Below are 18,147 nucleotides of genomic sequence, written 5' to 3' on the forward strand. Positions count from 1 at the left end.
TGCGTTATTCGAACATTTTGACATTTAATTTGACAAAAATGCCACTCTCTATCAGTTTGAGTAAATAGGAGAAGATAGCTGTTTAGTGTTAGTTAGCATAAGTTCGTGAGTAGCACAATCGTTAATGCAAGCGACAAATACTCAAGAATAACAATTGTCGAATCCTTAAAAGTTAGTGCATCGCACTACTGGTCTAGTAATTACGAACACTTCCAAAGGATGGTGCCGGAACTAAACACTATTGCAACTTGAGCTATTTTTTCGAGCACTAGATTGAGCAATTCGCACGTAGGAGTATCACTCTCTCTAAACAACTACATTGGACTTATTACCCCTGCGTATGGTGGAGCTAAAAGTTCCATAGTGTTTGGTTTGGTTTCGTCGTGTAGGTTGTTGTACCAAAGACCCCTACCTTGATCTTCTCCTTCATAGCGCGTATTGCATTTTGAAGGAGAAAAGCTCCTAAAATCAAACACAATGTTAGCTAACTACTTACAATACCGTTCAGAATGAAAATGAGCATGGGGTGAAAATTTTGGAGAAAGGTATAAGAAGACAAATCTGCTGTATACTCGTATGTATTGAATGATATGGTTATTTATTATGCAAATACTTGTAAATGTACGTACGAGTATATGAGTGTATACGAGTAGGTCCATTAAGAGCCATCTGGTATGTAGTGATCAATTTTTATGACTAGTTATTAGAGGTAACAATGTAAATGCATAAGCATGCACACACATATATACATACGTACATATGCTAATATGGAAATTTTCTTGCCATCCACATACTCAAATGTAGTTGTAAACATACATATAAATATAGGTTGTTAAATAGCTGTGCGACAGTAAGTGAATGGAGAAGGCGCCAAGGCGGTGTCGTAGTAAGAAACGAAAACAAAAAATAAAATATAACAAAAATATAAACAAACCAATGAAGTAGAAAGTACGGCGCAGTCGCGTTGACAGAGACTCAATATGGACCATTGCCAATTTGATGAATGGATACGACGTGTATTACCAGCGCCGTAGGCTTCAGAAGCAGGGAAACAGCTACGTTAATTGATTCATTGTTTTTCTGAAGGGGCTGCCAACTTGTATAAAAAAAAATAAAAAAACCAAAAATAAAACCAAAAGCTGAAACTAAACATTAAAATCAAAAGAAAATAACAGAACTAAAACTAAATATGAAAACAAAAAACCACTGAGCTAATTTATGTATTGTTTTTCTTAAAGAGTTGCCACCTTCATAATTTTTTTTTTTTTTTTTAATATCAGTATCTTACCACATTGAAGGAAGAGAGCAAAGAGAGAACTAAATAAAAAGTGGAAAATCGGAGTGAATAGGTGGGAAATCTACGAAAACCGAAACTAAAAAGAATAAAAAAAGCCAAAACAAAAGCAAAAATTAAAACTTAACATTAGAATCAAAAGAAAATAACAGAACGAAAAACCAAAAACGGAAACAAAAATAAACTGAGTTAGTTGATTAATTTAGGGGTTGCCACCTTGCATACATTATTTTCTTTTTCAAAAAATATCAGTATCTTACCACATGGAAAGAGGAAGGCAACGAGAAAACTAAGTAAGAAAGAAATAGGAGAGAACAGGTGAAAATCTACAAAAAAAAAAAAAACAAACAAAAAATAAAAAATAGAAAAAATATTTACATAAAAAACTAAAAATATAACCTAAACCCAATACAAAAACAAAAAGCAACCCAGTAATTTATATATTGTTCTTCTGGAAGAGTTGCCACCTTTAATAAATTGTTTCCCTTTTTTCAATAAATATCAGTATCTTGCCAAATGGAAGGAGGAAAGTAATGAGAAATCTACTTATAAATATTTATTTACAGTACAACCTCTTCTAATGGACACCTCCAATAGTCGGATATCTCTCTTGAGCGGAAATGTTTTTCTATACCAAATCTTATGCATCCGAAAAAGTCACCCTCGTTTGGACGGATAATAACTGACTGATGGTGAGTGTCCACGCAAGAGATGTTTCACTGTATATGAAATATAATTATAAATAATTTCATTACTGTTATAATGTAACCAGCAGCTGGGCTATCGGGCTGTCAAGGAAACTAATTATAAAGTGGGAAATAGGAGTGAACAGATGGAAAATCTACAACCACAAAAACTGAAAAAAAAGTTTAAGAAAACTTAAGGAAGAAAAAAATTAACGGTTTCAGTTTTGAAGTGCAGAAATTTCGTGAAAAAATAAAAAATTTAAATATTTGTAATTTTGAAAATTATTTCAAAACTCTCCTTCTCTTTTTACTTGTTGTGGACTTGAAACAAAATTGATCTCTTTAAAAACCAAAAAATCTAAATTTTTCCAAAATTCTTAAAATTACTCTTTTCTTTATATTGAATAACATAAAAAGCTTCAAAAATATTGTAGAAAAAGGTTAAAATCAAACATTTTTTAATTGACCAAAATGTTTGTGAAAAATGATATGCTTAGTTTTTCTCAGTAGCCAAATGGGTTGGTGCGTAACAGTCATTCGGGAGTGCGTAGGTTCGAATTTCCGTGCATGAAACAGCAAACTAATAGAAAAAGTATTTTCTAATAGCGATCGCCCCACGGCAGGTAATACAAGCCTCCAAGTGTATCTGTGCCATGAAAAAGCTTGTCAAAAAAAAAGAGGTTGTCTGCAAAGTCGGTTTACTGACGATAGTTTAACGTGACAACGTCATAAGAAAATACTGATGCAAAGGTTGCAATTTTCAAAAGAAAATTTTAATTTTATTTGTTTGATAGATATTTTGTATGGATATAGAGAAGAAGTAAATGGAATCGCAATGGACTATGTCAAGTTACATTTACACAAACGTGAAAGATGACGAAACATTTATCAAATTCATGAAAGATATGTTCAATTTCGATTGTGCAACAGACGTTAATAAGTCAACAACACTAAGAGCCAACATCATCGATTTGACTTTTTGAAGACACATTACACTCGAAACACCCCCTTTCATTTTCTACTTTTCCTATCATCGTCCTATTCTCAACAGAGAAATGGTTCATTACCATGCACACAGGAAGAAGACATATGCAAATACAAATATGTGATTTTATATACATAGGCGCATATACATACATATATATGCTCATTCAAGTAGGAGAGAGCCAGATGTCGAACGTTGCCGACCGCAGGGGCCGATTGTGCTCTTTGTCGTTCGTTCCGCGCTCTCGCTTGCAGTTCAAGCAAGGTAACGACGATTGAGCAAGATAATGACGAATGAGCAAGATAACGAAGATTGAGTAAAATAATTTTTTTTTCGAGCGTGCAGCCGGCTAAATCGAATTATAAGACGTTATCACGTCAAAAAAAAAAAAAATTCATTGGCCATTCGGAGTCGGCTTCAGACTGTAGGACCGTCCATTTGTGGCACAACATCAAGATGTTCAACATAAACAGGAGGAGTAGCTCGGCCAAACACCTAACAGAAATGTACGTGTAAATTTTTTATTTATTTTAATCTCAGCATTCAAGTTCGGTTAGGTCAAAATGGTTGCCCAAAGAGTGGGCACACTCGGACGAAAAAAATCAGATTCATCCTTTGTGATAATGCCAATAAGAAATTTTTTATATTCAATCTTTTTCTTTCAAAAGCTCCTATCAAACATGAACTCATTCATAGACATACATAAATAATAGAAGAAAATAAGATTTAACGAAATTCCGCGAGGAAAATTGTTTTACAGTTTTTCATTCAACAAAATTTTTCGAAAATTTCGACCGCTTTTTTTTATTAAAAAAAAAATTGTAAAACTAATACTTTTTATTCTGTTTGATGGGTATTAGATAGGGCGAGCCAGCAAATTTTCATTTGTTTATTATATTTGATAAACTTTTTTTATAATAAATCTTTTCTTGGGAGTTTTGAATTTCATGTCAATCCTAAAAGTCTGCGCTTTTAAAGTGTTTGCCAATTTATTTCCCGATGGGAGTTTAGATTTTGAATCTGGTTTTGACTTATTTTGCAGTAAATCCCTGGCAACCCTATGATCATAAAAAGTTATTTAATTTACTTTTGAAAATACTGTTGCGTCGTTAAATGAGCATTTGGGTAGAGCTTGCAAGTGGCGCAAGAAGTAATAACGCCGCTTTATGACATGTGGAGTGGTGGATTGAATGCTTAAGTAAATTTGGCCACATGCAAGCGGGTAAATTGACACATAATTGAGAAACTGTAACACAATTTATGAGTGCGGCAAATCGTGGTGTTAAAGGCAATAAGTTTTAATTCTTTATTGTACATATGCAATCAATTACATAAGCACGAAAACATAATTTCACCATAACTCTAAAAATTCTCAAGAAAAGCAAAAATAATAATAAAAACATTTTTGGACGTTTTGTTTATATAAAAAACACATACATATGTATATACAAAAGTCTAAATAATAGAATTTAAAGATGTGCCTCCATTCACCTTTTACCCATATAACCGTAAATAGTTGCTGATGTGAGCTTTTGTAGTGCTACCTATAATTCATAGTCGATAACAATGAAATGCGCTGCCATATATATTCCAATAACTCACGTTGCAAATGTTATCAAATCAAATAGAGATTGGGAAACTGTATTAAAAAAAAAAAATAGTAATAAAAAACAAAAATTAAAAAATTAAAAAAAAAAAAAATATAAAAAATTAATAAAGAAAAAATATATATACACATATGTACACCCATTGACAACTAACTAGAACAACTTGAATGTATGCATTATACAAAACGATTTTCAAATAATTAGCATAAATAAATTTCAGAGAATTATTAAATATTTGCCAAATATGTTTTAAAAATAATATTTGAAATCTGAACGTTTCGAATTATTTGTTACACTTCAAACAAACTCAGCTGAATGAACTGTGAATATGTGAAAACAAATAGTAAATAATGGTTATACCGTTATACCGTTTGCTAAACGGTTTACCAAAATATGAAAAGGGAAATGTAAAATTTGGGCTAATTTATGTCCAATCCTGCATCGTTTCCAATTAAGGGCCAAAGAGAGTACACTTGAACTGTAAATTAAAGACAAAACCAATGGTGAGTTTTTTGTTCTCTGTCCCTTTGCTTTTAATTTCATAATTTGTTTTTCTTTCTCCTTATTTTTTTAAATTTTTGTTCTTTCACTTATTTTTTCTTTTCCCTTTCCTTTTTAGCTTTCTTTACCTTTTTTTTTGTTTTGCTTTTCATTTTCTTTTAAGCTTTGTTCTTTTTTTAAGCTTTGTTCTTTTTTTTAGCTTTGTTCTTTTTTTTAGCTTTGTTCTTTCTTTTTTGTTTTGCCTTTCTTTTGATTTATTTTCGTTTTCTTTTCTTTCATTTTTTTCTTTATTTCAATTTATTTTTCTCTCCTTTTTTTTCTTTTCCATTTTCCTATTTTTTTCTTTTAATTTTTCTTATTTTTTAATTTTTGTTCTTCCACTTATTTTTGCCTTTCCCTTTCCTTTTTAGTTTCCTTTACGTTTTCTTTTTTGTTTTGCTTTTCTTGTTCTTTTAAGCTTTGTTCTTTTTCTAGTTCCTTTTTTGTTTTGCCTTTCATTTGATTTATTTTTCTTTTCTTACTTTTTGTTTCTCGCATTTTTTCATTTTCGTCATTTTATTTTTCTCTTCCTTTTTGTTTTTCTTTTTATTTCTTTTAAATTTTTGTTCTTCCACTTCTTTTTTTGTCTCTCCCGTTCCCTTAGTTTTCTTTACTTTTTCTCTTTTTATTTTGCCTTTCATTTCATTTATTTTTCTTTTTCCCCTCTTTTTCTTTTTGTCTTTTTTGTTTTCTCTTTCATTTAATTTCTTTTTATTTTCTTGCCTTTTGTTTTTGTTTTGCATTTTTCCCTTTTTCCCTTTTTTCATTTTATTTTTACTTTTTATTTGTATTTTTCTTTTTCTTTTCTTATTTATTTTTAGTTTTGTTTTTCTTTTCTTATTTCTTTTAATTTTGTTTCGTTTTCCTTTTTCTTTCCCTTACCTTTCCCGTTTCCTTTTTCTTTTCCTTTTCTTGTTTCTTTTTGGTTTTGCCTTTCCTTTGATTCACTTTTCTTTTTCTTTGCTTGCTTTCTGTTCTTTGTATTTTTTGTTCATTTTTTTTCTCTCTCTTTTCCTTTTCTTGCTTTTTTGTTTTTTTGTTTTTGCATTTTCTCTTTTTTTCATTTTATTTCTCTCCTCTTACGTTTCTTTTTATTTTCATATCCTATTTCGTTTTGTTTTATTTTTTTAATTTTAGTTCTTCCACTTTTTTTCCTTTCCCTTTCCTTTTTAGTTTTCTTTACTTCTTCGTTTTTGTTTTGCTTTTTATTTGATTTATTTCTCTTGTTCTCTTTTTGTGTTTTTTGCTTTTTGTTCTTTGCATTTTTTTCTCTTCCTATTTATTTTTATTCTTATTTTTCTTTTCTTTTTATTTTTTTGTTTTATTTTCCTTTTCCTTTCCCTTTCCCTTTCCCTTTCCCTTTCCCTTTTCCTTTTCCTTTTCCTGTTCCTTTTCCTTTTCCTCCTTTTCCTTTTCCTTTTTCTTTCTCTTTTTCTTTTTCTTTTCCTTTTCCTTTTCCTTTTCCTTTTTCTGTTACTTTTCCTTCTCTTTTTCCTTTTATTTTTCTTTACCTTGTTTTCAATTTTTTTTGATTTTTGCTTTTCCTTTTTCGTTTTGGTTTTGCCGTTTTGTATTTTCGTTTCTTTAAATATTCTATTTAAACTTCTCGTTCTCTTATTTCGTTTCTTTTCGTTTCTTTTTCTTTAGTTTTTCTTACCTTTTTCTGTTTTTTTCCTTTCCTTTTATGTTTACCAGGTATGTTTCCGGTGTAGTCACATCCTTTTTGGTTTCCGATTTCGCCTACTGACTTCTCCACCGTACCGGGCAATGTACGACCTGATGTGCATCTCACTAAATGCCCCTTGGAGCACAAAATGAAGTGTCTGGTGCCATTAAACAAACAGTCAACAAACTCGTGAATCCATATCCATGTCACACAGTCACACAACAGTTAGATTTGAAGTAGTCGAGAACAACGACTACTCTGAACAGAATCCCCTAACGAAGAGCAAAACCCACACTAAATAAGTGCCCCGTCATGTCCACGCCGTGGTTAGACGCAGACGCTCGAGAAAAAGATTTCCACTACGACCTGTCTTAGCCATTTTTTAAATCAAGCATTTTTTTATTTCTTTTTTTAATTTCCTCTTGGTTATACCAAATGGTAAAAACTATCCAAATATTTTTCAGCTACAACAAATCACGAAATTTCTGTTGTATGCTGTAAAACACATTCCATTGACCAGTTTTAGTGAAGATGATCGAATGCCGGCATTGTGTGGGCAACGCATGCGTGGAACTAGTTACCTTGTCCTTGTGCGCACGCGCACGCACTCACTCGCGCACGCTTAGATATGAGCAAAAAATGCTTGATTGTTATATGTAATTAACGTTGCATTTCTCGTTTTGTTTCTCTTTTTTTACAACTCCGTGTCATCAACCATTTTCGCTGATTACTCGTATCTGATGTTTTGTGCAGAAACTCTTTCTGCGCATCAAAGTAGTTGATGTGAAATTTCGCTTTTACGGCTTAACTATTGGCTAAGTGTCTATTGTCACTTGCTATAACTCACATTTTTTCCAGTTTCATTTCATATTTCATTGTCAATATTTTTGTATCGTTACTGTCGCTTTAGTATTTCAGCGAACTATTGTCTGGAATTGTCATACGGTACGTATGCGTAACATTCACTGTTGTATTACAAGACATTACATTTGCTGTAGTTGTTGTTGCTGCCGTTGTTTTCACGATTATCTGCTTTAACAAGCTGAAGAGCCAAATGCAGCGACAACAACGACGATAACAAGAAAACAAGTAAGGACGTTGATGGTTTCGTCAAGGTCAAAGGCTTAATAATTTTCACCTGCGGAATTGCCAAGAAGGTATTACTTCCCAAGGCTAGTTAGCTCAAAAGATCCTAGTTATTGTTGACGTTTACGAATCTCCGTTCGTCTTAGATCATTATGAATATGTGTTACATGCGCGCAAATAGCCTTCCATTTATCAGTTGATTTCAGCATAAAGTTAAGTTAGATATATGAGGTTTGTTAAAAAAATTTTGAATTTTCGCAGGTTACGTATACTCGACTTTCGATTTTTTTGTGGTGATGTCTCATGTCTCTCACTCATGCCGACGAGTTCGGCCATTTGGAATGTTCAGTTAATTGTTGACAGCTGCTTTGCTTGCACGTGTTTCGGCTCTTCTTCGATTTTTACCTATTCAAAAAGATCGATCAAAGAACCTGTATAAAATTTTGTGTGAAAAACGAAATTAAGTGCGCTGGTGCATTCCGAATGTTGACTGTGTCATACGAAGAAGCTACTTTGGACCAAAGCAATGTTTATCGATGGTACAAAATGTTCTCAGAATGCCGAGAAGATCTGAACGACGAAAAGCGTGTCGGACGCCCGAGCACTTTAACAACAGATGAAAAAATTGATAAAGTGAAGAAAATGGTATTGGCCAATCGTCGAATCACCGTTAGAGAAGTTGCTGAGGACCTTGACATATCGATTGGCTCGTGCCATTCAATTTTTTTCAATCATTTGGGCGTGATTTTGGCAATTTCGACCAAAAGCAGCATAGCATGAACATTGCCAATGAGATGTCGGACTTTGTCCGCGACGACCCAAATTTGCTCCAGAAGGTCATAATTAGTGACGAATCGTGGATTTTGGGTTATGACGGGGAAACCAAAGCTCAATGATCTCAATGGAAGCTGCCGCACGAACCAAGACCGAAAAAAGCGCGCCAAGCTCTGTCGAATATAAAAGTTTTGTTTACCGTATTCTTCGATTGCAGATGCGTTGTGCATCATGAGTTCTTGCCACAGGGTAAGATGGTTAATAAGGAATATTACCTGTAAGTTATGCGTAATTTGCGCAAAGCAATCCGCTAGAAACGTCCGGATTTGTTGAAGAACAAAAGTTGGCTCTTGCATCACGATAACGTCCCTGCTCACACATCGTTGCTTGTGCGCGACTTTTTGGCCAAAAACAACACACTAATGATGCCACAGCCACCGTATTCCCCAGATCTGGCCCCCTGTGACTTTTTCTTGTTCCCGAAACTGAAGAGGCCCATGAAAGGACGACGTTACGCTACGACTGACGAGATAAAGATGGCATTGAAGGAGGAGCAGAAAAAGATAAAAAACTGATTTTTTGAAGTGCTTCGAAGATTGGAAAAAACGTTGGCACAAGTTCATAATATCTCATGGGGATTACTTTGAAGGGGACAAAATAGATATTAATGACTAAATAAATAATTTTGAAAAAAACAAAAAATTCGCGATATTTTTTGAACAAACCGCGTATCTGGCTGCTCGGAATAGATATCAAAAATAAGCGCAAGGGTCCGTAGTGTTACCAGTTTACCAGAGTTCGTTATAAACTCATTATATTTTTCTCTATTTAAGATTTTAGAGGTTTCGGGAGCATAGCGTGGGCAGTGGAATAAGACGTGATCAAAATTTGCTTCCCTTGGGCAGTTTGATGAACTATCAAGGCCAAATCTATGGAGGTGGTTTCTAAACAGCCGGCGGTGTGAAAGAAATTGAGTTAGGTGGCAGTTTGTTTTCACGCGGTTGGTTTCTAACCACGTCGTTAGGATGGCTAATACCCATGCCTCCATCTACCCCAAGGTGATCTGTTCCACCGGTCTTGGCAGTGCGCGATTGAACGACGTCTTTCTTCTGCTGCAAGTTCTTTATGCTTTGGTCTACTAGTGCGTTCGGATAGCCTTAAATATTATATATACTCTTCATTTCTTTTGCCAAAATGTGTACCGGGACTAGTCGTGCAATGATGAAGATAGCGCCATCGGAAATGGTACGGAAGTCGCGAGTAGTCCGCAAAGCGCTTATCCTTTGTTGTTCGGGCCATTAGTGCAGTTACATAAAGGCGTAAACTTAAATAGAAGGAGAAACTCGGCAAACCGCCTACTAAAGGTTGCACGGGTCAATTAAATTTAATTAAAAACGAGTTGAGGCTATTAAATAATGGGGAGGGAATAAACAATTCAGTGTTAGACCATTCGCGTTATTCAGCAAATCCTGGTGCCTAAGGTGAAATCTGAATTTTTATTCTTCTGCATTTCTATTCTTTCCTTCTTCTGCATCACTCCAAGTGATGCCAAATTCTTCTCCACCCAACGAGGCCTTGTTCTTCCTCTGCTACAAAATACACCAGCTGCTTCCGCATCGAATACTTTCAGAGTCGGAGCATTTGTTTCTATTCGGATGACATGACCCAAATAACAAAGCCACTGGATCTTTATTCGATGCACGACATGTCCATGTCGTAGTAAATCTCCTACTGCTTATTGTTCCATCGCCTGTGTTATTCGCCGTCGCCAAAAGCCCAAAAATCTTCCGCAGAATCTTTCTCTCACACACTCCAAGGGACGCCTCATCGGATATTGTCATCATCCAAGTTTCTGCTTCTAAATCAAAGGAGGAAAATCTGCATTGAGCCAGTCACATAAAACTCAGTCTTGTTATGAGAGTGGTGTTTAAAAAAGGAAATTGGTTTTTGTCGTTTTTGCTATTTAGTAAAAAGTTGTATTTTCGCCTGGAGCATTGGAAAAGTATACTTCAAGCAGAAGTTCTGGCGATAAGGGACGCTTGCAGGATAACTAACATCCATCCTCGACAACTATCGGAACTATATTCTATTTTCAGATAGTCAAGCAGCCGTCTTAGCTTTAAAGTCACCTATAACCAATTCAAAAATCGTCAGACAATGTCAAGAAGAACTTAATGCTTTAGCGCGCATGACAGACGACTCTCTCAGCTGGGTACCTGGCCATAGAGACATAGAAAGAAACGAGAAAGCTGATGAAATTACAAGACAGGGGGTATCCTATAATGAATCCGAAGCGGTAGAAAAAGGGCGTTCCCCAAGGAATGCGCAAAAGGGAGATCTGCTCACTATTCCAGAAGCAGGAGGTTGATAGATGACGTTGACGGATACCTACAAAATAACGAAACAAGCGTGGTCCAATTGCAACAAATCCAGAACTGGTGCGTTAAGAAAGCCACGAGTAGACCTATTCAGAAGTTCGTCAACAATAACTGGCCACTGGCCTTTAGGAGACCATACCAGAAAGATGGGGTGAACGTACAACGGTAGATGTAAAAGCTGCAATCAAGAAGAACCTAAGGAAACAGTTTTTCACCACCTGTATGAGTGCCCAATTCTGGGTGCTCTGCGACATATATGGTAATAGTGGGGAAAACCTGAGTTAACCTGAAAGAAATTGCACTTCAAAGAAGGCATTACATTGTAATTTCATATGAAGATAAGATGTGAGAGGGTACCATGCACTACGACAATAAGAGGTTTATTATAAAAAGATGGAATTCCGTAATTTGTACGGCGGCAGAATGTGCCGTTAAGCGGGCAAGTAACTTAGTAGAATTATTTCACATTATTGGCCAAGTTACTTAAGCAATACCCGTAGAATGGCTGTACAAATGAGACTTTTGTTCCACAAAATCCGAAATTTGAATAACTGTAGGCACTCACGTGTATGTATGCCTGTGTATGTATGCATGTACGTGGCTGCGTTAAGATGAATGGATTCATTAGGAATATGAGCACTTAAATACTAAGCACTAATTAATTTTTTAACAAATGACAATAGTTGTCCAAATTTTGGCACAATAACTTTTAGTTCGTGAAACCAGTAGTTCGTACACAGGCAGACAGGCAGATATGGTTAAATCGGCTTAACCAATTGATGGTCTTATCAAGCTTCTTTATGGGTGTTATAAAAATTATAGCAAATTTAATTTTTAAATGTATGGTATAAAAGATTAGTTGTCATAAATAACAATAATAACAACAACATATTATACAACAAGCAACAAGCAGGTAACTACTTAAACTAAAGAAAATGAAAAGGAAACTGGCTAGGAAAATCGATTGTACCAAGTTCGTTAGCTTCGCCAAAACCATTGCCTTTGTTATTATTGTTGTTGATTTCTAATTGATTGTTTTTGTATTGTATTGCTGTTGCGGCCTTTTACTTTTTTTTCCTTACTGTTACTGTTGCTGCAGCGATCGTCAAATATAACCGGACCCGAGCGCTCACCAGTTCATGCGTCTTTTCCTTTATAATCTTTCAATGTTTTCGTTTTGGTAATTGTTATTGTTGCTTAGCTGTGGCTCACCGTCACATGCCAAATGGTATAAATCGAATCTGGTAAGCGCACATTGGCCACATTCAGTTCGACAACGTGTCTGGTGCAACAGCGTGTCTTAGAGTTGACGTCGGCTTAGCGAAAATATAGTATAAGAGAAATAATAATAAAACACACTTAAAAAAGAGATCGTGAAAAATCGCAAAAAAAATCCATTTGCATTTGACATCATTGGGCTGCGCTTCCTACAAAAATAGGCAAAAACAGGCCGTGCTGACGTTTATTGTGCTCGCGCTACTATTCTGTGTGTGTGTGTGTTTGTGGTGGTTTACGTTTCCTGAAAAATGTTCAAATTTACCGTAAGGAAACTTTGATCGTACAGCACTGAATTGAGAAAAAAAATGTGAAATAAATTTATTGAACTGCATCTTTTGGAAAATTTAAACTGGAAAACACTATTTTTTCTTTGCTAATTATGAAAAGCAATTTTATTGAAGTTAATAAACTTGAAATTTGGTTCGAAAAAATATTTGATAAAACTGGTTTGCATATTTGGCATAAAGTAAATATTCATTGCATGAAAAGAGATTAGAAAATTTGAGTTATGAAAAATATGAAACAATTTTTTTGCTGCATAAATTTTTTACCGCACAGTTTGTGATTTTTGTTTTTCAATTAAGTCCACATTGAAGTCTTAGAAAAATGCGCGTTTAAATAAATTGGTTTCTAAATTTAATAAAAAAAGTGTATATCTTAGTTGCAAAGGAAAACAAAAAATGTTTGGTTGCTTGCAAAAAACAAAAAAAAAAAATAACCAAATTACATTCAAGTTCTTAATTATAAAAAATAAAAAAATATTTGCAAATTTTTCATTTATTTTTCAACAACAAATAAAAAAAATGTTTGTCTTCAAGTCGTTTTTGAATATTTTTAAATTAAAAATTAAAATATTTGAAAGCTTTAAAGCTTTTTGCACCTAAATAATGAACGTACTTTATATTTTGCTCACAAGTTCCAAAAAAATGTAAGATTTCGGAGTTAAGATAAAAAAAAAATCGTCAAAACTACGAGTTTGAACGAAAAAAACGAATTTAGACAAAAACCATAAATTTCTTACAAAAAAATAATAATAATAAAAACCAAATTATTTTTAAAGCGTTCACACTTTAAATTATTAAAATAAAAAATATTTGCCAGTTTTTTAATTTTTTTCTTCACCAAACAAAAAAAGTTGGTCTTCAAGCCGTTTTTGAATACTTTTAAATAAAAAATAAAAATATCTGAACATTTTAAAACTTATTTTCGCTAAGTAATGAACGTCTTTTATATTTGGCTGCAAAATTTAAAGATTTCAAAACAAAGATTAAAAAAAATCGAAAAAAATTTGCAAAACTACGAGTTTGAACGAAACGAAAGAATTTGATTTAGTCGAAAAACATAAAATTAAAAAAAAAAATCGACAAACTCCGAGTTTGAACGAAAAAAAATTTAGTCGAAAAACATTCATTTCTTGCAAAAAAATAACCAAATTGTTTGTTTGTTTAATTATTAAAATAAAAAAAAACCATTTGCAAAGTTTTAAATTTCTTTTTCACCGAATAAAAAAAGTATTAGTTTTCAAGCCGTTTAAGACATTTTTTAAATTAAGTTCCTTAAAAGTACCAACAATTTAAAATACTAAAAATACAAATAGTTTCGTTTTCAATTTAATTAAAACAAAAAAATTGTGTTTTGCTAAGTTTTTAAAATTTAACTTTTTAATTACTAAAAGAAAAAAAAAACAACTCAAATTTTTTAATTGCTTTTTTCACTAAATAAAAAATTAATTAAAGAAAATATGTGTTTGAAAATTGTTAACAGAAAAAAAATTTTTTTGGCTAAATTTTCAAAGCAACTAATATTTTTGATTTTTTTTACCAAATAAAGAATTAGCAAAGAAAATATGTTTTTGAAAATTTTTAAAATAAAAGTAACAACACTTAAATGTACTAAAAAAGTTTTTTTTTTTTAATTTAGTAAAAAAAGTATTTCCTAGTTATTTTAAGAAAAACAACGAAAGTTTTTGAATTTGTTTTCTTCACTAAGTAAATAGTCAGTAAAAAACAAATGTTTTTGAAACATTATAAATAAAGCAAACTACAATAAAAAATAAAATATTGTTTCGCTAAATTTTTAAACTTTAACACTAATTACTAAAAAGGCTTTTCGCAAACATTTTATGTTTTAACTTATGGTTATAGTTTGCTATTTTTACTTTCTGAATCTCGCTCGCTTATTTACTACATATTTTGTTAAATAAATATATTTTTTTTTAGTTACGGTTTTTTTTTTATAATTTTGAAAATTATTTAATTATTTTTATTTCATTTTTTAAAATTAAACTTATGGCTGGGAAGCGCTATTTTTACTTGATGTTTTTAGCATGTTTTTTTAAGGTATATTTAATTTTTTCTAAATAAATATTTTTTTTATTTAATTTTATTTTATTTTTTTTTTCATTTTGTTTATTTTTTAATTTTTTAGAATTTAAGCTCTTTCTTAAAAAAATATTTCATGATTATGAATCGCTATTTATGTAATACCGTTTACTTATATAATATCGCTTTTTATTAATTTTGCTAAAAAATCTGATAAAGAAAAACAAATTTTTCAAACTGTGTACAATTAAGGCTATTTAATAATTTAATTTCTGGTTAAGAAAAGGGATTCTTAACTTACTGATTTTTAGTTACAGTTTGTTTTTTACTCTTACCCATGCTTTTTTTAAGGTATATATTATGCTATTTTGGGAAATACATATTTTTTTAATAATTTTTGTTTAACTTTTTATAAATTAAGCAGTTTTATAATTAAATTTATGGTTATGAATCCCTATTTTTACTTACTGTGTTGTTTTGGCTCTTAACCATTTTTTTTTAAAGTGTATTTATATTATACTTTGCTAAATAAATATATTTGTGTTTTTAATTAAAACTTTGTATAATTTAGGCAATTTTATAATTAAATTTTTGGTTATGAATGGCTATTTTTACTTAATTTTTTTCTTTTACTTTTGTCCATATTTTATGGTTAATATTGCTTATTTATTTTAATTGTTAAATATATGTTTTTTATAAATTTTTTTTGAGTTGCTATTTGTACTTAAGATTGTATTTTGACTCTCGCCTATATTTTTTTTAATATCGCTTATTTATTTCTTGGTAAATACATTTTTTTTCTTACTTTCTTATAATTTAGGCTAGAATTTCTATTTTTACTTATTGTTATTTGTTTTATAGAGTGTTGTTTTTTAGTTGCTATTTTTACTTGATTTTAGTTTTTTTTACTCTTGCTCATAATTTTTTTTAATATCGCTTATTTATTTTTTACTTACTTCTATTTTTTTAGAGTGTAGGTTTTTTAGTTGCTATTTGTACCTAATTTTTTTATATAATGTTGCTTATTAAATTTTGCTAAAAAATCTATTTTTTTTAAATAATTTTATTCATTTTTTACTTCTTTACAATCAAGACTTTTTCATAATTTAATAATTTATGCTTTCCTTTGGTTTATTTAGTTCATAGTTATGCAAAGCAAATAATTTGCTGGAATTAATTAGTTTTTGTTTTTTGAATTATTATATTAAGTAATTTTTTGAAACTTGTGTTTTTAGTGAACAGAATTTCTATTTTACCTATTTTACCTCTTTTTTAAGTAAGTTTTATGTTTTGTTATTAATTTTTCGCCTCTAACTTCTCTTACAGCTCCTTTGTATAGCTTTGTCGCTCACCTTGGCAACTGCATTGAAAATTCACGATTTCGACCATCACGAAGCCGAAGAATCCGAACATCATCATGAAGTGGATCACAAGCATGCCACTTCCCATCAAAGCGTCAAATTTCATCACTTCCATCCCGTACCGGTCTATGTCAAGGACACACATTTGCTTAAGAATCCCATTGAAATCGGTGGTACAAAGCAGAAATTGAAAGTTTTGCACCCCAAAACCGAACATAGCCACAATCACGGCTTGGTTTTGGAGGAGGAGAGCGAAACACATTTGCACGGCCATGGACATCACGAAATCGAACATCATGAACCTCATCAGGAGCACTACGAACACTATCATCACGAATAAGCGATTGGATAGAGAGGGTTGAGAAAACAAATTTAAAGAAAACGAGCGTGAATTGGAAAAAGTGTATTCAGTTTTAACGATCTGTAGATTGGAAGCTTGTTCCCGGATTTTCATATAAGCCTTTAGATGAATACTGTGTTTCACCGTAATACTGTGTGTTTTTGTTTTTGTAAATTTTTTTTAAGACCCCGTGGGCACACTTTTTTCAATTAGAGTGAGTTCATTAGTTGTCTTAAAAAAAAAAAACAAAAAATAAAAAATAAAGTTATATATTTAATTTGTGTGTATGTAAGAAAGGACTATGTGCGACGGCTCTTAAAAGCTACTCACTGAAAACTATTATAAATAAAAAGAAAAGAGTGTTTCATAAGTAAGTCGGGGTGTCTTTTTTCTCATATGAGTATGGAAGAATGAAATAAAGCCTAATCCTAACGCTGGCGACAGTTCAGTAAGTTCGAGCGTGCCTATCATTTGGTTGACTCAGACTCGAAGCCCATTGTGAAATGTATGAAACAGCAAATTTTTTTTTTCCATTTTTCTTTATTTATTGAATCTTTCTTGTATAAGAAACTAACAATAAGTTTACAAATCTTATATACTAGAGTAATATGCTTCCTTGCCACTGCCAAGAAACGAATTATTTGCTCAAATGAATATATATTTGCATATATGATTAAATCGGTTGTGAATCTCCAATTCTTCATAGTTGGGAGCTGGAAAGGACGGGTTTCCAGTCTCCCTTAAAGCTTCCGTTGTCCCTCATGTCGATTGTGAAAATATTGTTGTTTTTTGTTTTTTTTTCGAATGTGTTAGATGTGGTTGGAGGAAGTTGTGGACGGACTCTCGTGTGAGATGAGATAATTAAGATAGTGCAGACTTGAAGATGTTTCTTTTTTTCAATCGTGTGTGACCTTCATCTAAAAGTAGATTTCGCGCTAGTTTATTTGGATTGTCTTCTAGCTTTTGTAGGTATCTTTAGCTCAACCGTACTATTTCATCGGCTACACGAGGTATGCAAATATCTCTGTGAATGTTAGCGTTCTTTATATACCATGGAGCTCCCGTGATTATCCGCAAGGCTTTAGATTGCACTCTCTGAAGTTTTTCGATATTTGAGGGCGTAGCCGTTCCCCACATTTCTATACCATATGTCCATATTGGTTTTAGCATGGCTTTATACAGTAGCACTTTGTACTCTAGAGGTAATGCTGATTTCGAACTAAGTATCCAATATAGGCTTTTCATTTTAAGCTTGATATTTGAAACTTTCTTTTCAATATGATTCCGCCATGTGAGTGTTCTATCTAAGTGAATTCCAAGATATTTTATTTCGTTTTGCTGTGGTATATTCTGACCATTTATTGTAACTGCACGGCAAGTTTCTTTTCTTAGAATAAAAGTAATATGTACGCATTTGGTTTCATTAACCTTTATTCTCCAGTTTTTAAGCCATACTTCTGTTTCAAGTATATGCCTTTGTAATATAGACGTTGGTACTTTTGGGTCTGTGTGAGTGCAAAGTATTGCAGTATCATCGGCAAATGTTGATGTCATTGTTTGGCTCGTCGTTGGCATATCAGATGTGTATAATACATATAAAATAGGGCCTAGAACGCTGCCTTGTGGAACTCCAGCGTCTATTCTACAATGCCGAGAGAAAAAATCTTTTTGCTTTACAACAAATTCTCTATTAGTGATATAGTTTTGAAGCAAGAGTTTACATTTGTAGGCAGTAAACTAGTAATTTTGTGAATTAGGCCGCGGTGCCATACCTTATCGAATGCTTGTGCTACGTCTAAGAACAGTGCAGTGCAGTACTGTTTTTTCTCAA

The 18,147-nt window shown here is 32.3% G+C and overlaps 1 protein-coding gene across 1 annotated transcript; it reads left to right on the forward strand.

Annotated features, from left to right (window-relative positions):
* The first annotated feature begins 12,479 nt into the window (after positions 1-12,479).
* LOC129239494 (uncharacterized histidine-rich protein DDB_G0274557) lies at positions 12,480-16,454 on the forward strand. The gene is made up of 2 exons (XM_054875008.1): positions 12,480-12,557; positions 15,942-16,454. The coding sequence occupies exons 1-2, from the start codon at positions 12,543-12,545 to the stop codon at positions 16,314-16,316; spliced, it is 390 nt and encodes a 129-aa protein (XP_054730983.1). The 5' UTR covers positions 12,480-12,542; the 3' UTR covers positions 16,317-16,454.
* Positions 16,455-18,147: the final 1,693 nt, after the last annotated feature.

The sequence above is a fragment of the Anastrepha obliqua genome, chromosome 2, assembly GCF_027943255.1.
Source record: "Anastrepha obliqua isolate idAnaObli1 chromosome 2, idAnaObli1_1.0, whole genome shotgun sequence".
Lineage (NCBI taxonomy): Eukaryota > Metazoa > Arthropoda > Insecta > Diptera > Tephritidae > Anastrepha > Anastrepha obliqua.